Source organism: Triturus cristatus, chromosome 2_2, assembly GCF_964204655.1.
Source record: "Triturus cristatus chromosome 2_2, aTriCri1.1, whole genome shotgun sequence".
NCBI classification, from domain to species: Eukaryota; Metazoa; Chordata; class Amphibia; order Caudata; family Salamandridae; genus Triturus; species Triturus cristatus.
Window position 1 is genome coordinate 309,681,529 of NC_140582.1, and position 25,857 is coordinate 309,707,385.

General features: G+C 44.9%; 1 protein-coding gene across 3 annotated transcripts in view; it reads right to left on the minus strand.

Moving 5' to 3' along the window:
• Positions 1 to 696: 696 nt before the first annotated feature.
• The window catches only part of LPAR1 (lysophosphatidic acid receptor 1), a 208,973-nt gene continuing 183,812 nt past the window's right edge, over positions 697 to 25,857 (minus strand). For all 3 annotated transcript variants that reach the window (XM_085641354.1, XM_085641355.1, XM_085641356.1), the window contains one exon: positions 697 to 2,929. In XM_085641354.1, coding sequence (XP_085497480.1) covers positions 2,625 to 2,929 — 305 coding nt within the window. In that variant the 3' untranslated portion in view covers positions 697 to 2,624. The remainder of the gene's footprint in view (positions 2,930 to 25,857) is intronic.

Sequence of the window (25,857 nt, forward strand, 5' to 3'; positions counted from 1 at the left end):
GCTGCGATGGAAAGTCTCCACAGGACATGTTCCATTAATTAATGTTTTGTAGTTTTTATGAGGTACCGAGAAAGCCATATATCATTCCCATTGTAAAAAATTCAAATTTTAGGCAGGTTCGACCGGCTTTTATTTTTTTACAAATGCTCTCCGGTACTACTGTACTATATGTTCTTAGTTTTTTAAAGTATGCTATTGGGCTTGGATCCAGTTGTGACTAAAGGATGAGGGCTAATTATGGTGGAATGGGTTTTTTAATGCCGTTTTTACTTTGTAATTTGTATCCATGTACTTTATTGAATCTTTTGAATGTTTAATGTGAATCTAGCATTATTTTATTGTATTTAAAGGTGAGTGATAGATGTACTGTTTAATAGATTTTAAATGTTGTACATTTATTGCTCAATTGACTTGTATGGCTTTTTGCAAAAGCCGAAAAAATGTGTTTGACTGACTGACTGTAATCTGCTAATGTACACAAAGAACTTGGTGAACTATAAAAATACCTTTTATGAAGGTAAAAAACTAAGATCTTGTCGTGAAAAAGTAACACACCATTACACTGCTGACATATGCCATCCCTGTACAACTTTTAAAGAAAAGGCTGATGGTCATTAAAATTAAGACATAGCAGTACCCCCAACCCCCACCAAACATGTAAAGCAAAATTTAAATAAAAGTCCCACACTCCAGGAAAACATTGTATTTGGGATAAGAACACTTTATTAGTGGCTTTGCAGATCAATGAGACAAAAGGTTAGAGTAACCCGTTCCGCAATTCAAAACATAGCTTACAACTGTCACTAGGGGTATATTCCCTCCATTTCATCCAGGAATGCATTTGTGTACAATGTCGTTGAAAAAAACAAAACTTCCCACGTCTTTTCACATACTTTTAAACAGTTTTCTGCCGTGTACACGTTCCATGTCTCCGTTCTCTCCCACTTTCCACTGGCTGTCTTTGCTGTGGTATTTCTTCTTTTTCATAAGTCATTATACTCTTACTTCACTCCTTCCTATGGCTCCACCCCTTCTTTTGCTCTGTTCTGCTCCTGCTCTGTCCTTTTTCTAGACATGGTCCTCCCGCCTTGTAAAAAGCTGTACACTATGCCCGTTTCTCCACTATTCCCGCACACTGAAGATTGTCTGACACTTTATATATCAAAACGGATGAGTATGCCTTCTAAAGCTCTCAATGATAAGCTCCATGGAGGACTGTACTTTCCTCTGTAATTGTGGCAAGTTATAAGTTGGTGCATGTATGCCTATGAGACACTCGTTCAGAGGTCCAGATACTTCCTAAATAGGGTGCAATATTTGTTAGCTACTACTGGAGCACAATGTATGCATCTGAAAACCTAATCGCATTCAAAACCTGTAGTACAGCAAATTAGTTATTCGGTAATTCCTGGTACACGTTCTATTCCCCTCCTCCCTCCAAACAACATAAACAGTACTTTACTTCAATTAACCACTTGACTTTTTAAAAAACTTTACAAATAAAAAAAAAACTGGAAAAGGGAATAAATTATTGGATATGCTTGCTAATACTGCCTGTTTCTTCAGTGCAAAACCTTGGCACGTTTATGGGGGTTACAAAGTTGACCACGATACACAATGAAAAGGGTACGAAGATGGCACGGTCTGATGACTTAATTTAAAAGAAATTAGCGTTCTTGTGCTTTAGCAAACCTACAAAAAGTTGAGCTGCTAACCAACCTACACTCTGTTCTCACTTAAGAAGACAGCCTTCAACTCTGTAGGTACCGAAACTAGACACTATCTGTTACAAGAGAAATATGAACACATGTAAACAGCTTCACACCAATGTAGTACTGTTTAATTACTAACCAGAACAAATACTGACCACGGCAATGAAGATTCTAGTTTCCTACCCAAGACAGAATGAACATCTTTACACAAACCATATATATATATATATATACACACACACACACACACACACACGCACTCATGCGACACATACACACATATACACAAAACTCACCAGAATGGGATAGGAAGAGAGATAAGAAGCACACTGAAATGACATCACATTTCTGCTCTACACTAGTATCGGTTTGGTAGGTATATGGCAGTGCAGCTACTAATACAGATGGTTATGGATTGACTCCCTGCACAGAAGATATCCATCATGAGCATGCTGATGGGCGATAAATAAGAAGGTTTATTATGATGAAACACACTTATCTTTTAAGAAACAAAACCAATAACCTATGTTTTTACATGAAATGTAAATGGGGTTCAGAAACTTTGTTAGTTCTTGGCAGTTGACGTCAACGGGCACCAAGGGAAGGCATAAAGTTTAAACCAACTCAAACAGGATTTGCAATGTTCTAAGGACTCCTTCGAATGGTCATTGCAGAAAAATCAAATTTCTTGCAGGAGACGGGGGTAAGGTAATGCAATATCCATGCCACGCATAGCTTGTTAATTGTGCATTCTTCTGAGGAACACGCTGTCCACGAGCGGCGCAGAATGCTGCCTCAGCTTCACGTGTCATGCCCCACTTCCACCTTCTTTCATTGACATTCTATTAATGGGCTGACTCCCGCCCTCGTTCTCTCCTCCTTGCCGCATTTAGTCTCCCCTATGGTAAGCCATCAAACCACAGAATGGTCTTTGCTTTGCACCCCAGCCAAGATGGTGTGGTTAATGGATGAGGCGGAGCGGTCAGAGCCCTCCGTGGGGCCGCCGTTGACATTTTCATTGCGCTGGCAGCAGAGGATCTGCTTGAACGTAGCGCTCATCTCCTTGTCCCGGTAAGAGTAGATGATGGGGTTCATCGCTGAGTTGAATTCCGCCAGCAATAGGAAGAACTTCTCATAAGCAAGGATGTTGCACTGTGGGCAGCAGACATCAAGGAGCAACAGCACCAGCCCCGGAGTCCAGCAGATGATAAAAGCGCCTGCAATCATAAAGAAAAGAATTATGAAGCAACTCTTTTGTACAAGGAAATATTTACTAGTTTCAAGATACCAGAACACAGAGTGCACAGTCAGGAAGCAACACTGATTTCTAGACATTTTGTCTACCATTCAGACTTATTAGTTCTCTTTATTTGTTGGAAATACATAAACCTGGTGCTGAGACCATTTGGTGCGAGTGAGAACAGAGCAAGGGAATGTTACTTCTAAATGCACCATAATCGCATTTCAAGAGCAGCTACTCGGAGCACAATTGCTTACTCAACAAATTCACAACAGAAATCAACAAGGAAAAATAAATGAGCAGCAGAAAAAAATTCGGAGTAGATGTTGGTGCAATCAGATTTCTATAAGGACTACTCCTTCTGCAGAATGGAAACTATAGGGTGGGTAAAATTCTCAGTAGGGCGATGGCAGCATCAACGGAACTCTTGTTCAGTCACTCAATGTAGACAGGAAAAGTTCTTGAGGTCTGGAGAGCGCATGATTATGGTACAGTTCCACATGATTGACAGCAGGCTGCCGGTAGCGGGTCTGCACACTTTACATCACTTTTAGAGGTACTGGTGGAATCATTTATAAAGAAACTATGAAAGGCAGAAGAGTTTGGCCTACGCACACTGCTCCCCATAGTGGGGAGCATGCTCTTCGAAAGCAAACAGGAAGGACAGTTTCCGAATTGATCTCCAGCCATTGACAAGGTGAACACAGAAAAAACATAGGAAGTCACTGAGGAAATGCCATGGCAACAGCATGAGGGAAAACACACTCATTTGTGAACTCATAAATGTGTAAGCGAGGAAAATCGTGACACTTAAGTTGCTTTCACTGCTGCCACCCACAACCGGTTGCTTTTGCGTCCCCTTCAGCTGCCACACCATGGTTTTTTTGCGTTTCCTCCCATGTTGCTTTGGCGTACCCCACCTTCCTGTGTTGCTTTGCCATTCGTCCCCCCCTCCCACGTTGCTTCACCATTCTCTCCACCCTCCCCCGTACTGCTTCCACTACCCCGGCTGCTCATAAAAGTTGTTTTTTTTTTAACTTTTCCATGTTCTATTTTCTTTTAAGTTGCCGATCCAAAAGACAAAAAGTGCCTGGATTCAGGATTTAAAAAAATAATAATAATCTTTTGCCATGCGCCACAGAGGCTGCTGTGCATTGTGGCTAAACACCATTGGCAGGGAAAATAGAGCACAAAAGTGCGGCTTATTGGCTTTGCCAATGCTTGTTTAGAGTGACAACTACATAGATTATGAGATCTGCACAACATGTTGGGGATCAGAAGCGTTTGTAAACGTCCCCGACTGACTACGCTATTTCTAAGCGTCCGTGTTGCTTCCATTGCACGAATTGATGGCATTGGGCTGGGCAGTGGAGGGCCGGAAACAGCAGCACAGCGAGCTCAGACACATGGCGGTCCTTGGCGAGTTTCAGGGACCTGTCCTAACTATAGAAGGTGAAGAGCACGCTTAAAAAACTGAGCAATGGGATTTTTATCATTTGACTCTTTCTCTCTTTGTATTTCACATTGCTTAGTCATTTACATTTCTTTTCAACAAAATGAAAACTATCCCTGACAAAGGACAAACAATTCCCATTCTTGGAAGAATTGTGGTAGGCTTTTTGCACGATTCTCTAAGCATCTGCGTTGTGCAAAGACCTAAGTTATCAGGATAGATACGTCTGACATTTTTACAATGCATATATTAATCATCCATGCTACCTTATGAGTCAAAACAACCTAGACTAAACACAGATCTCTCCAGTAAGTGCGTTAACCACTAGAGTTATGTCACCATTATTATTACCCCCCTAAAAAAGGTGCTACCACACAAGAGGATACATTTAAAAATGCAGCCTTTTATGCCCAGTTAAGCCCGGACCGATTTACTACCGTGTTTCTCCTTTTACCAATTTCTTTGCAGCAGAGTTTTCAAAAAATGTTAAATGTAAAAGTCGACTGTCAGACTCTCTTTTTCATGAGCCCGCCCCTCGTGACTCCACCCCCTTTCTGCTGCCACACCTTGGCCCCTCCATGGAGTGACTTTTCCCACTTCCAGCACTGTCCATCCTCACTCTCTCAAGATTCACCATTCAACCCCCTTTTCCAAATCCTCCCACATACCTTTTCTTTTCGTCCTTCCCCAAACTCTTGACCATTTGAACATTCTCTAATCCGTGTGTTGAATTATACGTGCCAGTTATGGTTTCTTTCTGTTTTTTATAGGTGCATTGTAAAACCAAGTTGCCTTATTACTGCCTGGCGCCCCTGGCAGTAGACGATATTAATATAATTTGCCTGGTATGTCTTCTCAGTTTATAAGAAGACCACTTCATTGAAATCGCAGATTTACAATTGTCACTTCCGTTTTAATACTCCTTTGTAAACAATGGCTGGAACTGGCAAGTTTCTCTTTGGCTCCTTCCATGATGCGCACACACGTTAATAAACAGGGATAGGCTGGGAAGGGATTCAGCTGTAGGAACAATAAATTGTTACAAGTCTTTCAAGCAAGCAGGGAGCCAGAGAGATAAGATAACAGGCTTCGGTGCTGAGATGGCCAACAGGAGAAACTTTTTTTAAAGCCTTTGTCTTTTAAACAATGTTTCACAGCTGCTGCTGACTGGATGCAAAGCCTCTCCACCAGGCACCAACAACATAAATATGTAGCCAATGCAAAGATGCAAAACCCCACGTCCAGAAGCAATGCCCTGTTCGTGCATCATTTTATGCAGAATGCTGAAGTAGCCCTATTTGTGAAAATTAAAAAAAAATCTATCCTAACCGTAAGTTACTGAGTAGAAAAAAATTTGCAAATAAATGCGGGTGTAGATCTTAGGGGAAAAAAACGCTCATACGCAAGAGTAAGCGGTCTTTAAACTTGGTAATGTGACATGCACTGGCCCACTGCTTTTCACCTCCTCCCATTCAAAACCAAGTTGCTCCCATTGTTTCCTTAGTGCTCTTTCTGACCGCCACAGAGGTCAGAAGCCAAGAACGTGGGGACCAAATAACCCTGCGGGGGCTTCATCTCAACAGATTTAAAAAGCTGAACTCCCAAATGGCTATTAAACAAAGGGATCTTTTTTCAGGGGCGGTTTAAATCTGGAACATTGGCCTTGTTAAAGTGGCTCCCTCTAGCCGCTCAGACTGTAAGTGGTCGCCACACCTGCCAGGCTAGCCCGGGCACTGCTTCAAATCCCGATAGGAGTCCTGCAGCTTTTCGCCCTTCTGATTTTCACTACGTTCCACACAGTGGGGGCTCCTATTTTGAAAGAAGCATCGTGTTGTAATGACCTTCTTGTGTATACACTGTCAGGATCCGTTGTCATGACACCCCCACCGTAGGGCATGATTGGTATTACTAAGGGCCAATGGAATTATGCGGCAGGAGAGGGCCAAATTATGCAGCAGGGTTGAGTAAAATATGTGGCAAGAAAAATCAAGTTATGAGGCATATTGCTGCACATTTTTTAATAGTCGTAATTAATTATTTTGTCGTCTTTAAACTTGGTAACACTGTCTAGCCATTGGTTGCCCTCCATTAGTACCAGTTTAATACCTAAATATAGCAATAAGAAACAGAAAGGTGGCCAGTCCAGCTTTGCAAAAGGCCTTCCACTGTGCAGCAACATGTGTCCCTGAATGTTCAGTAACTTTTGAACCATTTGGGCTAGAAACAAAAAAGGTTTTTGCTAAAATATGCACATTATCCAGCAGATGATAGATTATGTGGCAAATCTAGAACTATGTGAAAATCGCCCCGTCCACACAATTGCTTCATTCAAGTGGCCCTGGTATTACTCTGCTAAATGCAAGCACAACATGCTAGAAAGACATTGTTTCCTAAAGGTAGAATTCACTGCTGCACGGCAAGTGGCTGATCTCAATGAAGCAAAAATGGCCAGACCCTCGAAGGCTGTCATTACAGGGTGTGCAGCAATTGCACACCCAATAAACTCAATACGAGAGAGTGACCCCCCTCTGCCCTGGGTAAAACTTTATATGCCCGTGGTAAGCAACATCATCACCTTTTAGGAGAGAACAGTGCCATGAACCGCTGACAGCTGAATGAATGTGAGGGGGTGTCTAGAAAAGGAAGGGCACAACCTTGCGTAATGATTTCTAGGACCCATTAGTCTACTTTAATCGAACACCAGTGTGGTGGGGGGCGCTGGATTTGGCCTCTTATTGGCCCCAAAGGGTTGTTGGAAGGGAATCTCAAGATGTTTTGCAGTGCTGAAAGAAATAGAGAAGGATTGCTGCTGGTGGTGGCCATGACTGCCACCGTCCCTGCCCCGAGGGAGACCAAAATGGTTGAACCATCTGCTGGACAGGCTGAAAGCATTGTCTCTGGCAACAGGTCAGGCCACTAGAGTAACCACTGAACCTCTTATACTACTGATGGAATTGGCAAGTGAAGGAAAATGACCTTAGAGAACAAGCCACAACTCTGCTGGACTTTACATGTTTGAAGGTCGCATCTGCTTTCTCACCACACAGGCTAGCCCCATCAATGAGCACCTCCATGAGAGAGGGTTCGACGACCTGGACAATCCTGCGAAGCACAGTCAGGCCTGGTGTCTGAGGACAGCACTGCACAAGCAGCAGAACCTGCAGGGTTTAGGCCAGGTACTGATACGTACTTTACAGCGTCCTGGCCTTCTTGCACTGTCTGAGCAAGGAAATTCCTAAAGTTTTCAGGGAATGACTGAAGAACCCGAGTTGCCATGTCCCAGAGGACGTGACCACAGTGACCCAGGAGACAAACAGCTTTTAAGGAGCGCTAGGCTGGCTGACGGAAAGACCTCTTGCCCAAAGCATGCATGCTTTTACATGTTCTGTACGGTGGGGCAGTAAGAAAAGAGATTGGGTAGCTTTGCCTGTGGAAGCCCAAATGCTAAAGCCATCCGGAGTAAGGTGCTGCATAAGGAATTTCGGATCACCTGGTGCAGGTCTGTGCCATATTGCAATAGCGCGACTCACTGGTGGGTTGAGCAAGGCTTGGACCAGACAGTCATGTTGGACTCAGTCAGTGCTTCGTCATCGGGCAGTGAAGCCTCTGGAGTTGAGGGCTCAGTCTAACATTTTGGTTAACTTAGCGTTAGTCTTTATTGCAGTGAGTGGCCAATGCAGTGCATTTTCAGCCCAACAAATTACCACAAAAGAAGCGCTCTCTTCTCTTGGGAGCTTTAGGAGTAAATTCAGTTCGGTCTCTACTTAGATGTCCAGGCCACTTTTTCAATCTCCAGATACAAGTCAGCTACAGTGTAATGTGGAGGCAGCAAACAAAGTGCCTCTTCGTTATCTTCATTACACGGAACAAGCTCAAGGGTTTGAAGAGCATCCAAATCTCAGCCGAAAAGAGCCTCCATCTTTCAAAAATGTTGCTGCTTGAGGCACGGGGAGAACAGGAGAATATTCCTCAGCCTTAAGCTTGGCTTTGTCAAAGGTGCAACCTGGCATAGGCGAGTTCTTTCCAAAGCCTGCTCCAGGTGCGATTTGCTACAAAGTAAATGATAGATCGGGGAACTTGGCTTTCATTGACTCCAGATTCTGCTCCAGATCGGAGATGGTATTCGACGCCAGTGTTGGGTTCCTCAAATGCAGACTGTGGGATCTCTCCCTGGAAAAGAAGCATCTGGATGTCGAAGGCTTTGGCTTCTTTTCTTGTATTTTCTCTTTAAAGTTTTCGGGTGACTGCAATTCGGATTAACCCGAAGATGGGGAATTGGACTGGGAGCAACCCAGTGACTGCGAGTAGGATTGGCGCCCTTTCTTCTGCACACTGACAGAATTTGAATTCCTGCTCCATGATGGCCTGTGGATGCATCAAGGGGCATTTGTCATCATAGGACTACGAGTCATGCTTGGTACCAGGGAACCAAAACCAGAAGCGGTTTAGGGTTGTGACAAACATCTGCTTGTGACACACGCGGCATGGCTTGAATCCTGTTGCTTTTGGGGGCAACATCCCTGCCCACAGCCAAAAAGATTGAAACAATCCTCGTATAAACAAACTGGTAAGAGTGGAGCTCCAGATCTGCATCTGTCGGCACTAAAAAGAGGAACTGATGTCAGGGCAGAAGGGTGGTGCCAACGTACACCTGTGTCCTCATGTCCAGAGCTAGGACAGAGCTAAAAGGGAGTCCAATGATTTGCAGTTTTCAGGATCTAGTTTGATGCCTGGGAGACTCACAAGGTGAGGAATCTGCGATTAGAAGTATCCATCACAATACCAGATTTCGGTACCTCTGAATGTGCGATAACTCTCTGAACTGCGAAACTCAGAATGATGTGGTTTCTGAATTTTACAAGGTTGACAAAAAATATGCACGGAAAAACCCAGGTGGTAATTACAGCAAAAGTCGGAATCCCAATTTTGATACACACTCCAGTTTAAGATCGCATAGGGGGGTATTTACATGGGACGCAAGTGATGGCTCTTAGTGGTAGTTCTTCTGCAGGCAGCCAGGGACTCCCTGACATGGGATCTTGTTGTTGTTGACAAACTGGCTATGGCAGACCAACGCTAAACACAAGCGAGAGCTACATCATCTGTGCAGATGACAGAAGCAAAAGTGTAAAAAATGATTTTCTGTTTTGATTACAGGCTATTTTCTTCAATACCTGCTGAGATTGGGGCGGTAGAACTTGTGTTGGGTCACTAGACAGGGCCCTGGTGCCATCTTCCTGACAGAGAAACCTGCATACCTAAACCTCGCTTTCCAACCGAGTTCCTACACTTTCCACACCGGAACAAGACGATAGTACAATTGTTTGGAAACACAACTCTCTGCACAAGTTGCAGACTTTAATCTGCCAGAGGTTGGCTTTCTGTGTCCTGACAGCCCCTTGAAGCTGAGGACATCTGGTTCATGTACAGCCCAGCATGCGCCTATCCTTATCAGCAACACGACCCCATGTTTTCCCGCCATAATCTCTGGGGACCGCCCGCTGAGTGGCATAAACAGTCTTTGATGCAAACACTGGGGGCATTCCAGCGTAACATACTTTCACTCCGCTGAAAGACAAACGAAAAAGATGACTGACTTTTCTAGCGTGAAGAAATAATTTGTCAATGTAGCTTGTGGAATTGCAGGCAAAGGATCGGGGGCGAGGAACAACCTTCGAGGGCTCCCCATTCAGCCCAATTCCATGGATTTTTATGAGATATTGGAGATTCAGCGGCCCCTCATCATATTCTGCAGAGACCTCATCATGTTGTATTTACACCCTTGCTTCATTACACTGAGCTTGAGGTGGTGTTCAAGTAAGCATTGTACGAAACAAAATGGCTGCGCCATTTGTATAAACATTTAACGCCACGAGATGCTCAAGGCACAGATAATAATAGGGAAAGTAAAACAAACGGATGTGCCGTTGTGCAAACAATGGCTCCTCCATAATCCACCAGTCAGCCATTTTTCTATAGTCATGCGAGTTTGTATATAGCGTCCTACTGTGACAAAACCGAATAAATCATTGAAAGTAAGGTGCAAATCAACTTTAGTTGGCTCTCATCTTTACAACTGGGAAATTGTTCGCTCTTCACAAAAAAAAAAAAAAAAGAAAACATGAAAAAATGCGATATACTGCGCATTTGCGACTCTGGAGGCCGCTTCCACGATTCGCCACTAGGTGTCGGACGAGGAACAAACTGCACGTGCATACTGGTGGAAAACAATCGGAAAGCCACGGGCATTTGAATCAGCCTAAGATGTTTTTCTCATCAGGAGAAAAAGAAAACAGAGGCGGTATGCTGTTTCACATTACTTTGCAGCTAACTGTGAAACGGTCTGTAATGTATTCATTCCTCGAGTCAGCTCTGTGACCACGGCCTCCTATCGAGAGTCCACGGTTGGGTCGTGTTGGTTGCAAAATAGGTCTCGAAAAAAACTTACCAAATATACTCAAACGTCAGCGACACAGAAAGGCATACAACATGGCCCCAGTGAGACTACAGTAAAAAGATGCAGGGATTCCAGTTTAAAGTGCGTTTGCCAATGTTCTACTTGCTTCTTTCTGACAATTGTATGAGGCCATACAGTGAAGAGAAATTAAAAACAGTTCTCTTTACCCAGTTCTTCTCCTAAAATCACCAACAGGCGTTTGAAAATTTTCCTGGTGTGACATAATTCACGTTGGGAGAATAATTTGCTGGTTAAGCTCCTAGCGCCACCTAGTGGGAGACTCCGGGGCACTACCAACGCCCGCAGCCATGCAGGTTGCAGCCCATAATGTATGTGCATGGCTACTTGTTCGTCCTATGATAAACGTATGACGCAATACACAGAAGTGGGTATTACAGTCAACCCACGCCCAGGGCAGGAAAAGATATTCTTCTGAGTCCTACTGTCCCAAACATTTGCAAGAAGTTCGATGCTGTGACAAGATGACGCACAGGGTCCAAGTCCCATCTCCCTTGGAAGAACAGCGGAAGTGGAGAAGGACACGGGAAACTCCAGGGCTTGGAACTGGGACCCTCATGAAGACGGACTATGATGAATATACATAAAATACCTTCATTGTGAGGTGACCTTGTACACAGGGTTTTGAAAATCTATCCTTATACTGTGTAAAAATGGCCATTTCCATAGTGTGACCATCCACCACATCTCTTCGCCTAATTAGGTGCTAGGCGTTCCAATGTCATGTATGACGCCTTAGGTTCTGAACATTCATCATACATCACTTTGTTAGGTGGGTTATCCATCCGTATTTTCAGCTGCCTCTTCTCTGCATTTTGGAAAGTCTGTTGAAACTAAAACAATTACATCTGTGACACAGAAATGGTGCTTATGTTACTTAAAGAGGACAAGTTACCACTTCTTATTACAGAGCATTTGGCCCTTGCAGCTGATGGCCTGGAGGGATCCTGACATGGAGGGGTGCCCAACACGCCCCGTCACAAGCATCAGCATAGAGCACAGCTTCTTATATTGAATGTAGTCTTTTTTCAGTATCCATGCCGTTGGCAAGCATAGCTCCTTGTGGTTCCTTCAGAGAGAGCCGCACAATGTGGACGCCTACAGTGGGTGTGGAAGTTAGTGACACCGGGGGAGCTTTTATCACAGGTGTGTGGTCAGTGACTGGAATTGTGTTGACGCACCAAGCCTTTGTGGATGAGATGGCTACTTACTTTTTTAAGGAGATTGTTCATTTTTCCCAAGCCAAGCATGGCTGAAAATGGGTAGGACTCTAGGGAAATGGGGTGGCAACACCACTGAAGCTTGTCAGTGGCTGGATACTGCTTAAAGAGAGGAGTTTGAAGGTCTTTTCCGAAGTGAGTAATTCGCTTGTCTTGCTGTATGGACTCAGATGCTGTCAAGAGGCTGTGTTCTCTTGTTGAATCAGCCTGTGTGTTTAGTCTCAATTTTTGTTACAAGACTGTTGGTTGCCTGGATTCAATGCTCTTGTTCTTAAGGATACAGAGTGCGCATATTTTGTAGTTAAAATGGGTCCTGTCTGTGGTGTCTGTGGTAAACCTGGGGCACAGAGCGGGCTGCAGATGATAAACGGGTGTCAAATTCAACTCAATGTATACCTCTCTCAACTACCCCCAACCACCCGGGGACACTTTGACGGCAGATGGGGGCTACTAAAAACAATACCAGGATCTAACATAGCATTACAAGCAACAAGGACAGAGAAAGAAATGACAAACGTACTCTTAATTGTAATTGGGCCTAAGCATACACTGAACGCTGCCAAATTGCCTGTTGCCTTGACTCCAGCCCCAATCTCTCTCTTTCATGGGATTGGGGTCCCTTCGTGAGCTGGATCCCTTTTGATTGGATGCGATAAAATGACCTAACACCAGCTGTGCACGTGCCTAGGAGCACAGTATTACACCATGTTCCTTAGGAAAAGGGCGTTCAAATTTCAGAGCGGTGTTATTAGCTCTCCTCTCTTCAGGATGAGGCACAGTGTGGCTGCCCAACTGTGTATTCTTAGATACCTTTTAGTAGCGCCGTTTCAAACCTGTCAACTTAAAGAAAAAATCTCACTGTATGGGAAGAAGGGCAGGATGTTCATCTTGCACCTAGATGAACATGGTCACATGAAGAGCACGGTTTCCTGTCTGTGTCTCCTACCACAAGATAGCACTGCAAAGCCAAAAAGTCTGACTTGTGTCACTCGAGGATGGTTGTAGCATAAACAAGCAGGTGTGGTGGACATCATGGATATTTTGTTTCTTTTTCTTTAAATAAAAAGAAAAAAGTTGGCGGTCGACCATAGACATGTAAACGCAGTGGCTATGTTTAGATTGTTTTGTTTTTTTTGTTTGTAGAAAAGCCATGCCAAAATCTTCAAAACCCCGAGGTCTATCAAACGCTAAGAAAGTGTGGAAACCACTACATCAAATTTAAAAAGAGCCAGAGAAAAATGTGGAACACAACCAATGTCTACGCCCAATAGATATATCTTTGGGCATATCTTTTTGTAGGACGAAATCCCTCACTCACCAAAGGTGACATGCTTCATCATTTGGGATTCTCCGCATCAGGCTCAATACGGCGCCGGCGTACCGACGGACAGAGCAGTGCTCCCCTCCTGAGCGTTTGCCAGGTTGAGGTGTGGTGATTTACCCAATGTTCATGGGTAATTTGCATCAATCTATGGACACACTGGAACAAACGCGGGAAGGAAGGTTTGTGTCAAACCACATGGAGATGCAACCACAAAAATTAGGAGAGTTTGGCAGATATCAGCTGTCACCAAAATGATGGTGATTCCATTTCGGCCGTGTTTGAGAGACTTATGTGTAGTTATTCTTATTTTAAAGGATCACGGTCCATCCCTTTCAGTCCTTAAGTTTATCAGTAGATGGGCACGTCAAACCATCTTCAGTGAGTCATATAGCTTGAATTCATTTCTCATTGGAAAGTGGTTTGTTCAGTACGATTATTTCTCTTCAGTGTGTAAGTACTGAATGTATCGTAGTTACTCCAAAACGTGTTTGAGACCATCAGTATTAAGGTCCCAGCACTCAGAGCAGTACAACAGACTGGAGTACTTTGGCAGTGTCAGTGCTAAGGCGGTCCAACTGCACATGCTGTCTATTTTTTAACTTTCTCTCTACTACAAGTCCTACATGCAGGGTTATATCAGGAATGTCACAATATACTTGGCTGCTGCACCATGACAGTCTCACACCAGGCTGGTGAAGTTACCACCCAAGTACCCAGTTCACCGTATCACTTGTGGCTACACGCTCACAGGCACAGCCCAAGATGCTGCTGCCACTAAGGCAGCAGCATTAACCTGCCAGGGTCATGACCACAGGTTTCCCCTCGTATTCAATGTGTTCCTCCCGATTCTGCGCGGCAAGCAGAGCTTTTAATGGGCAGGTGCTTCTGGTAGGGAGTACCGGCACTTCTTTCATTCGAGAGAGAGACTACCTGCACTTTTCTGCTCTGCAATACAGTCACAGGGAGAGTACCAGCACTTCTCAGGAGCAAACTGGTACTCTGAATAGACTTCTGTAGTTCCATGTTAAAGCAGTGATTGCAAACACGCACGATCGGATTCACACTGCCACCAACTCAAAATTCAGTACAAAAAAAACTACCGTAAAAAGCCACTGCATCCAAAGGTAGTTCATCTGACATTGGAGTGACTGTGCAAAACCCTTTAGTCTTTACCAAGTACTATTTATGTTGGGTCGTTCGTACAGAAAAAGAGCAGCATGGAATGCGTTTGCCTACAAAAGGATTGTGGGTTACCAGCATGGTACAACAGCAGAGCGCGCAACAGCAGGGTACTCGTTCGCAATCAACTAACATTTGCAAGAGAAAACTTTACAAGTGTGCAGACATTAAAAAAAACACACAGAAGACTCCGCCAACAACAATTAAGCTGATAATAATGCAAAAACTTGTCTAATAAAAACAAATAAAAACTTTTCACACTCCTCATAAGAACCGCAACGATCACTGACAAAGCCAATTAGTTCTGCCATTGGCTCGAGTCTTTGGCTTTGTTATTGCTTTTTTGTGTGGTCATAGTTTATAAAAAATGTTACTGTTGGTGAAGCTGGCAGCCCCTTGCCAATATAAAATAAAACATTGGCTACAAGCAAAAATATGTTTTTTTGTTTAAAAAAAACACACACTTGCCACAATAGTTCCTGACACTTAAGGGAACTACTTTGTGTGAAGATGTGTCCCTTTTGCAAGAGCAGAATGCTGTCACCTTCAGTAATGTTAGCCAATGACTGAAGTGGGCTGATCCACTCTCCCAATCTGCATACTATAGAAGGTGGAAAAACAAGCATTAGCCAAGTCAATAGGTCTCCCCTATGTGAGAGCTGTTGGCTTTGACAATGTGTTTTAGCCATGTTGTACAGCAGTGTGGCATGAAGTTAACAAGCAACAATGATGACAGGGGCGGGTGTGAGGACAACACAGATCAGGGGAAGCTAGTAGCGAACAAGCAACAATAAGTACAGAGGATAAAGAAAGAAAGAAAAATTGCACCTCAATCACAACGTGTGCAGTGGAAGGCCACTAATGAAAATGAAGCAATCAGTACTTGGTCCATGCTCCACGGAAGGCAGAAATGAAAGCAGAGGAAGTGAGACCGACACGCGCTGGTCAATTAGGAGGCAGCACATAAAAGTCACAATGAAGCCAACAAATAATATACAATGGATGGTCTCCAAGGCTCTCATAGTAAACAAAATGTCTCGCAAGTGATAGCACACTCATGCTGTGTTTCAGGGGAGACCTCAAAAGGGAATGCTGCAAAATCAGGCCAATGGATATAGAGGGATGACTGAAAGCCTCTATAAACAAATTCAGTATACAGGCTTTTAGTAACGCCAAACAGTCTAAGATAATGCAAGACTTAAAAAAAGGATTGCCACTACCTGCCTCTTGTTGAGTAGAGCAGGCAGTACTGGCAATACATCTCATGTTGCCATCAAGCATACAGCGAATCACTGGGCTAAATGCCTTCAGTATTGGATTCTATTATACTGCCAGCAAAAACGTAGCACTCACTCGCATACAGTGGCTATGCCAGGCTACCATGTCCTTACACTCATTAGTGCACATTTGCGTGCCAAGTAGGCCAGAACTTAACATTGTAACATTGTGAAGGCTGTAAGAAATCGCAAGTCAACATTCCCGCTCTTAATTCACAACTTGCTCTAAAAATATTCCTGTAAAAGCATTCCTTCTCAGGATGTTGGGTGAAACGTCCTGTATGGGCAACGTCTTTACTTAGCTTCAGAAAGCACCCCTCCTACACTGTACACGAACTCTTCCCTCAGAGGTAGACGGACAGTACGTCATTGTGAGCGGTGTGATGGAAAAGGAGGCGAGAGGTGGCCCTGTGGTCAGAGCCCATGGAACAAATCCAGTATGTGTGTATGGAGACCGCCTCTATAGCAGGACTCTGCCAAGACAAGCATGAGTGTGTGCGCACTGTGCGAAGAAGCAGGCAACAGGCTGCTATTGAAGGGAGGCCCAGCACAGCCTGTTTATGCTTTGCAATGCGGCTTTTACTCTTCTATTTTGAGCTGGGGGCACTACCTTCAGTCTCAGGGCCTAGCATAAACTCATTTAGCGGAGAGCACATCACACCCTATGGTGACAACAGATTTTAGAAAATCAAAACTGGTACAGGTCACTGACATAAAAGTAGGACTATACTTCTGCAGCCACCGTGAGGCATCAAATGAAATGAGAATGTTCAGTAAATTGTTCTATGAAAGCCTTGCCGCTAATTTCACTGGTAACACTGTTACATTATAGGAGCATCCCTGCCTGGGAGGCGGACGCCAGCCCCATTGTTTCCTACAAGCAGGCTGATCTGGCTCATTGAAGGGTCCAGAGGTTTCTTTCATCAATCTCTGGTCTGACGGTATAGTCTTCCTTCCCTTCCTTGAAGTCAGGGTCACCTGGCGACGTCGGGCCAGTTGGCGTTCTAAAGGGCTGGTCCCTGTTCGTACAATAATTTGATCTTTCGTTCTCAATGCTTTTTTTCAATTGTGGCACTGGGCCTAAAAGCTGGAATCAGGGGGTTATGAACCCTCCCCTCAAGAAACCTAACTTGAAGATCCATACTGAATCGAACTACTCTGGTAACTATTCTGCTACCTGCTGTGGCTAATATTGTGGAAATGGATCTCACCACTGGCTTATTAACCACCTGGAAAAACTGAATCTGTTAGACTCCCCTCAGATGAGCTTCAGACCAGAAATGGACACGGAACCTGCTCTAATTGCAGTCCGAGATGAGCTAAGAATGGTCTTGGATACTGGACACCACACTGGTCTCATCTTTCTTGACCTTCCCACCGCTGTGGGTCATTCCACATTTATCCACGGTCTTGCAGTGGTTGTAGTAAAAGAGGAGGCCATTGGTCCATCAAGCTAAAGAGGTCAGCAGTTGATTAATCAATGAAAATTCTTTGACATCCGCCAATCCTGCTTCTCAGTTAAGCAGTAGTCCTACCACTGGAATCACAGGAGGATAAAAACTAAGGCTGGGCAAAGCACTACGCTACTCTCGCGTAGTTTGCGAAGTTCGTGCTACTTCGCTCTACGCGAATTGCACGTAGCACAGTGCGAACACGCGTAGCGTAGTGTTGCGTAGTGCTGCGGTCATTTTTTGCTTGTTCGCGGTCCTCAACGTCAAGTTGGCGACCGCGAGCAAGCAAAATGACATCCTGGCGAGACTTTTACCTTGTTCGCGATCAGCAACATCAAGTTGGCGATCGCGAGCATGGAAAATAAACCTCCCGGTGAGATACCCAACGCGAGGAGGTCAGGTTTCTCATTGCGAGTGGTTGCGTATGCTTGCGACCGCTCGCGATGAGAAACTACCAGTTCGCTTTGAGAAAGCTGCCGCTCGAGTAAAAATCTACTCGAGCAGCAGAAAACGACAGCTCGCACTGTGCAAGATGCCATTTTCAATGATTGCACAGTGCCGGCTGCTTGTCCGCACTGTGCAATCATTGAAAACGACATCTGGCACAGTGCGAACAAGGTACTACGCAGTTCGCGAAGTGCTACGCGTAGCTCGCGTAGTGCGAACTACATTTTGCGTAGCTTCGCGAAGTGCTACTTCGCGAACTACGCCCAGGGTTAATCAAAACAAGCACTGTCGGTCAAGATGAAGTGTAAATGTGTTGGCAAATGGCCTAACGGCAACAAGCAAGCCCCGATTCAAAATCCAGCAGCACATACACATAGTCTAGGAAAACCATCATGCGTTTTGGAGATTTATCTCTTGAAAGCATGCCCTAATGTGTAAGAACATCCAGAAGTAAAAACACCTGATCACTGAAAATTTGATCTGATCTCCGGTAACCAAGCTGAACAACTCTGTATCCAGGCAGAATTTGTGCCCGAGTTTTTTTATCTTTGATTTGAGCATTGACCGCTAATGCCTGCCCCTCTTAGTTTGCTGTGCTGCTCTGCAAGTTAGTGCTCGCCCAGAGAATAACCATGGTTTTAAGAAAATAATCCTTTGGCGTTGGACAAAGAATACGTCATTGCTAAAGTGAAAGCCAAAATTCCTGGAATTTAATCCACCAGCAGGGGATGCAGGCTCTGTAGGAAAACTATAACCTGAGGAGGGCTGCAAGACAGCCACACATGCCCGGGTCTGGCTCTTATCTTGGAGTCAGAACTTACAAGCAGGAATCCCCTCCTTGAAAACCTAACCACATGGCTATTGAAGAGGCACAGACTTAACCTGCTAGACATCATCCTCCGCGTCAAGTGGACACTACTGAAAAATACACAGAGGTTTCATGCGGAGAAAAACGCTTGAGGCGCAATGAGCTAAGTGACACTAATTCGATGATCCCGTTGAAGATCCGCTGTGGAGTCTTATGAAACAGAGCACACGCGCCTTTTTAGCCAACTGGCTTGCGAACATGTCGTTGAAAGGTCTGCCAAAGGAGGCAGATCAAGACCATTACGTATTCACTGGTCAGCATATTTAACAAACATTAACACATCATTCGCAGTAGATAGCATACTATGCACACATTTATTTTGCATTTTAACACATTGAGGGTGGGAAAGTATGTTTATATCAATCAACAAGGACCTCTATAAGCGAACCTTTGTCCCATTACTTTTGCAAAGTTTGTCACAGTTCCTACCTTTCCCACTACTCCTGTGAAACTCTCACACAAACGCTTTTTATGTGATTCCAGAAGCTTTTACTGAAGCCGAGTGGAAGGCAAGCCTTTGGCTGAATTCAGGTGTAACAACCCTAAATTGTTCAGACCAACCCGGCGCCAGATTTTTGGAAATCGAGCCTTAGCCCAACCTTCCCCATCACTTTCCTCTTCCCAGACCACCAGATGATAAACTTCACCGCTGGGCCATTGACATACTCGGCCTATAATCACAGCGAGGCAAAGATAAACTCCAAAGAACAGCCAAACTATGACGAGCAACATTTAGGAAAACAGAATGGTGGAAAACACTGTGGATAAGAAAAGCTGCACAACACACCGCAGGGATCCTGCAGACTAAATAGCCAGATTTATTGCTACCGACCAAATTCTCCAAAATTGGCGAGTCGGATTAACTCCAGCTTGTTCAATACAGCACAAGGCATCCATCCTCTTGCTAACAATCAACTTTGCCCCGCATATTCCAAACAGTAAAACATGCAGCAAAGACACAGGAACAACATAAGTTTATCAGCGGATTCCCTCACTGACAATCATACCACTTCCGGAGTAATTTACTCGAAGGAGATATTATCGGCCAATCTCAAAGGGGTTGAATCCTTAATTACTAAACTCTGTCGAGCTAGATACACATGATTAAAATACACCAGCAATAAGTATCAATGCTGGTCTACTATCCTGAGGGCGTAAGTCCCTATCCCTCCGCAATCCCTGCCACTCATTACTGTGCATTATTCGCAGTTTAGCTGTACATGTGAGAGAAGCTATTACTAAACCAAGCAAATTGTCTACCTTTGAAATGACGCAATACCATCCCCAGCCTTTGCATACTCTAGCGGGCTCGGTGCTGTTCTGCTAGGCTGAATCCAGGAATACTGGAGTAACTTAATTCAGTTTCAGGCTTGACGTAGATCAGGGGTACTCACAAACTTTCTCTCGGGGGCCAAATTTACAGTGTGGTTTCTGGCTGAGGGCCGCACTGGTGGAGGCGGGGCCAGTGGGGGCGGGGCTAGACCCCAAAAAAAAACTATGACCATGAGGTTGAACACAGGCCCCTGCAACGGACTCCTTCATCCACTGAGCCACCAGACCAGTCATTCACACATATCTATCTATCTCTCGCTCTGTCTCCCTCCCTCCCTCTCTCTGTCTGTCTGTCTGCCCTCCCTGCCTCTCTCTCTCTCTCCTTCTCTCTATCACTCTCCCTCTCTCTCTCTCCGTCTCCCTCCCTCTATCTCTCTCTCTCTCTCTCTCTCTCTCTCTCTCCTGTCTCCATCACTCTGTTTGTCTCCCTTTCTCTCGGTCTCCCTCCCTCTCTGTCTCCCTACCTCCCTCTCCCTCTCTGTCTCCCTCTCACTCCGTCTCCCTCCCTCTGTCTGTCTCGGTCTGTCTCCCCCCCTGTCTCCCTCTCTCTCTCCCTCCCTCCCTCGCTCTCTCTCTCCCTCCCTCTATCTCTCTCAATCACTGTTTGTCTCCCTTTCTCTCTGTCTCCGTCCCTCTCTGTCTCCCTCCCTCTCCCTCTCTGTCTCCCTCTCTCTCTCCCTGTCTCACTCACTCTGTTTGTCTCCCTCCCTCCTCCTCTGTTCTCCCTCGGTCTCCCTCCCTCCCTCTCACTCTGTCTCCCCCCTCTCCCTCCCTCTCTCTCCCTCTCTGTCTCCCTCTCTCTGTCTTCCCCCTCTGTTTTTTTAGTGATTTGGCAGTTGAATGTAATACAATTTCAAGAAAGACGTATTGGAAAGAAATTATATTTTTAGTGTAACGTTTTTAGACTTTTGTAATGCAGCAAAAGATGACGTAAAACAGAACCTCCGAAAAACACAATAATAAGAAACATAATGTCTCAAAGCTTACAGAACCGATTGCTATGGAAAGAAATATTTGTACATCTGAACAGAAATAAGTAGTGTTAAAATGTTGCGATGTGTTTCCGGGCATGGACTAAAAGGATTGAAAATCACTTTGTTGTGGCACATGTAGGTAAAGACAAAGGGTAAATACAAAAGGTTTGGGTCAAAGGTTGTGAGCACAGTTATCAGGCTGCTGGGTCATTGTTCAGGCTTTCCTTGGATGGCCTCTTCACTGAAATCACCAATGGCGAGGTCTTGGGGCTCTCCCTCTTTTTCTGCTGCTCGGAAGCCTCGAGTCGTCTGGGTATGTTTAGGTGTACGTGGGGCGAACCCTGCTCCCCGACTTCACTTTCTTTCTCGTCTTCAGTGTCTTCCTCCTCAATACGCCCCACTGATTCAGTGTCCTCACTGTAGCGGGGGGCAGGGTACGGTGAAGGGAAGCCTCCGTCCCCCCTGAACCGAAGCAGGTGATGGGCAGCCCTGTTTTTTCCCACGTTTTTGAGGCTGATGGCAGGGGAAGCACTTCCGCCTCTCCCTCTCTCTCTCCCTCCCTCTTCCTCCCTCTGTCGTACTCTGTCTTCCTCCCGCTGTCACCTCACCCCCTGCTCTCACTCCCTGCTGCCCTCCATCTCCTCACCCTGCTGTCCTCGTCACCCTCAGTCACCTCACCCCGCGCTGAGACAGCTTCCCGATAACGCACACAGCCGCCGCACCCAAGTACTTCACAGGTCTTTTAAAGACCATTCACTTGTTAATGAGGCTTTGTTGTATTTCACATCTTCTTAGTGCCCCTGCATCTCCACTCAATCAGAGTGGAGATGCAGGGGCGCTTAGATGAGGTGAAGTACAACAAAGCCTCATTAACAAGTGAATGTTCTTTAAAAGAATCGCCCGGCCCCCATAGATCGCAACCGGCGATATAAAAAACACAAAGGCATATGATGTCTGCAAGGTCCGCGGGCCGCCAAGGAAGGCTTGCCGGGCCGCTGGCGGCCCTCGGGCCGTACTAGGAGTACCCCTGACGTAGATGATATTCCACTATTACAGTTCGCAAAGACTATGGCGAGAAACCACTGGCAGCTACTTCATCTTGTCTAGTTCTATCTCTTTTTACTTACAATATGTCAACTAGTCAAGTTTATCCTTCTCTTGTCTCTGCATCCTTTACCCATTCTTCTCCACTCTCCTTGGAGTTCTTTCTAAAAGGATTATGTTGCTTCTCTATCATGTCTTTATATACAGGGCATCTCAGAATGCAATCTTAGGCCCACATCTTTTGTCGGATACAGAATACTCTGAGATTTAAAAAAAGTGAAGGAAACAGACACTTAAGTGAGAAATATAATGATGATGATAGATTATTGAGCTCCACATAAACTAATATCATACCAGTACTCCTTTTTTTTCTTGACCGAGTTACTAGAGTACCACTGTATTACTCTCAGGATTCTGGACGCACCACTCCTCTATGATAGCACCAACAGCCTGTGTATATAGTTCATCCATAAACTGCCCACTTCGGATTTTTAAAAATATTTATGAGTGCCAAATTCTATGGTCAATAAAGGTTTGCAATATTTTACCGGTTGAAACGCCTACCTTTTAAGCTCCTCCCTCTACCACAGATGCAGCATGTTTGGAGTGAATATGAAAGCCAACTGAGTAGCAAAGCTCATCTCAGAGACAGCTGAAGCTGGTGTATAGCTCGCATGGACCTTCCTGAGCCTTCCTGAGCCATATTCTGTTCACCCGTTCTGCATGCCCATAAGGAACCCTATTATTTATAGGGCGTACTTTGCCTGTTTGCGCCCTGACACAACTCAAAACAGGTATGCCGGGCACAAACAGGGAAAGAGCGCCCTATTACACAGAATGCGCTGCCCCCAGGGCAGCCACGAACTTGCGCTGCCCTCGGGGCTGCGCATTCAAGTGAAATACGGAGCAGCCGCTCCATGTTTAACTGTACAGGCGGCACCAGCCTGCACTTTTAAAGGGGATTAGAGATCCCCTTGCAGGCGGGTGCAGTGAGTGAACACACCCTCCTGCAAGGAAATGTCTGGGGGTCCATAGGACCTTCTTTCTCTCCTCCAGAGGGCTGCCATCAGGGGGCACACTGACAGTGAGCCTGCTGAGAGCTTCTTTGCCTCTGCGCCTGTGTCTACAATAAAGCAGGGGTGCAGAGGCAAAGGCCGTACAAGCGTTTGCAGCACTTTCTATAATTCCACAGTGCCCCAAGACCGGGCAAAGTGGGCACAAACGCCCATTATGTCCCCTGGTGTGCATTCAATCATCACCCATAAAGAAAAAACAGCAAGCAGCTGTTCTCTGGACCTTAGAGGGGAGGCTGAGCCTGATAACTATCCAACAGCCGAGGGAAAGCTCAGGCCGTGACTACAATTGGTAGATGGTGTCAGATGAGGTGCCAGCACTTCTTAAGTTTGAGGTAAAGGGCTGGTACTTTTTTGAGGGATGGAATAGTCTCAATACACCAAGGGCAGTACCTCCCAGACTGGGATGTCATGGAGGAGACCACTTCTTGCACCTTTTTTCTGTTTCAAACATTAAATGAAGGGAAGGCGGGAAACCGTAACCCTCACAAGTTCGGCTTCTCTGCCAAGATATTTAAGAGGCAGCTCCCACTTAAACCAAGACGGAGCTGCTGTTCGAGGAAGTGACTCTGGAATAGTAGGACAGTGATCTTTTTCTGGAGGCACTTGGCTGGAAGGTACATCAATGAGGGGGGAGCTTACAATGAGGGTGATTAGAAATGCATGCAGAACCCCAAAATGGATGTATATGCCTGATAATCAAAACGAGGTAAAACGCATAATAGAGAGACGTCAGTAGTAACATAGCTTGAAGCAAATTTAAATGTATATTAAAAAGTTCTACTAACAAAAGGAATATCAGGCGGAAAATTACAAATCCAACTCAGTGGTCAGCGGACCAGCTTCTATGCCCTGCATAATACAAAGAGAATGATACTGGCTACCACTGATTCTGACCAGCAATTTACTAATCAAAAACAGCAAATAGAGACTGAACAGCTCGTGCTAGCTTAACACCCCCCTAGGCCCTTATATAGAGGCCTTTATCGTCACTGACCCTCCTTTCTAGTCTAATCGTATCTAGTTCTCAGATGCGACCCACACAGTCCGGTGCACTTCAATGGGAAACCCATGTAGGTCCAGCAGTAAAGTCTAGTCTCAAGCATCCGCAGCACTTGTGTACGTGAGGACTTCTAGGCTCCTCCATCTAAAAGGATACGGCCATTAAATAAGACCAGCTTTTGCAAAAGGAAGGCGATTTTGGCAACTTGTCGTTTTTGGTGCACTTGGTTTCCACGTGACGTCAGCCGGAGTTGGAAATGCCTGCTCTCCTGCCTTATCCCTATGCGTTCTCTTGATCTCCAGTAGCATCCTACTACTGGACTTTAAGCGATATTGCGGAGTTCAGAAGTGTAGCTGATTCTTCAGGTAACACCCCATGAAGTGATTTATGAGCCAAAATCAAGGTTTTAAATATGTACGGGCAACCAGTGGAGTTATATCGACATACGTGGTATGTGTGAGCTACTATTAGTAATAATCTAGCTTCATCCTTTTACAGCTCCTGCAGCTTCCTCCTAGAAGTCTTTTTTCCTATCCCTGCATGAAGAGGGTTGCTGCAGTGCCAAATACTAATTTTGCAACAGCAGCAACATTTTCAATTAGCAGGAGCAGTTGAATCTTCCTTAAAATCTGCAGGTGAAAGTTATTAAAGGGGATCATAAAACCGCCATGGGCCTTCACACTCACCCTGGAGTCAAAAAAGAATCCTATGTTTAGGGGAAATCATCTCCAGGGCCAAAAAAAGTGCATGCATTCCTAAACTGTGAATGCGGTAATCCGGCACCTGTGCAGCCATTCGTTCCTGCACACGACGCAGACCTGTGAATGAATGTGGACTGGCCGAATTCCTGCCCGTCCAGAGCATTCAATTTGTTCTGCGTGCCACGCGCAGCTCCCAGGCCCCCCGCAGGCTCGCGCTGACCCAGCAGACTGCTTCTAATAAATCTCTTAGGACTTTTTACCGGAGAGGGTATGGTACGGTACTGGCAGCAATCATGACGTCACGTTTGCAATGTATCACTAGGCTGTGAGAAAGGCTCTGAATTTTATGAAATTAGCCAGGCTTCTTCGGATACAAGGACTTCCCTATTGGGTAACCAGTCTAATGCCACGAGTCAGGCCTAGGTGTAGGACATTAGCTGCAAATAATGGTTAAGTCAGAGTGTAAACAAGAGGCCTTCACAGAGAAAACACAAATTAATGAAGAAACGATTTCTAGGCACTGTACAGCCAACCAGCCATTGACAGAAAGAATAAATACACTTTTTATTATAATTTTAGAAACAATATACATAATGTATACTTAAACCTCAAGCATAAGTCAAATTAACAAAAGATATGTCGATCATAGTAGTAGATCACAAAGCAAATCTATGGTGTGCAGCCACAATATGCTATTCAATAGAATAAAGGATAGTTGCCAACAGATCTGATTTCTGTCAGCCTGTTCTTACTGCAGGGGCAGAGGATGATTACAGGTGAGCACACAAAGAGACGACGACAGGTTAAAAAAAAAGGGGGGCTGAGATGTCTAAAAAACAACAAGCAACAATCAGCAGTATATAGTGTGCAATTCACTACATACAGTGGAATACAATTTTCGATGTGTGCTCTGTTATGTTCTCATTTTTTTTTTATATTCACTTTTAATAAGGGCTGGAGATTTGGATGTAGAAATTGGAAGTATTGATGTATAAGCTCGAAAAGGCAATCTGGCATCTACGCTGTGAAGAAGCAACAGAAAATAAGCCGGACAGTGAAGATATTCAGGTCCCACCTCTTGATA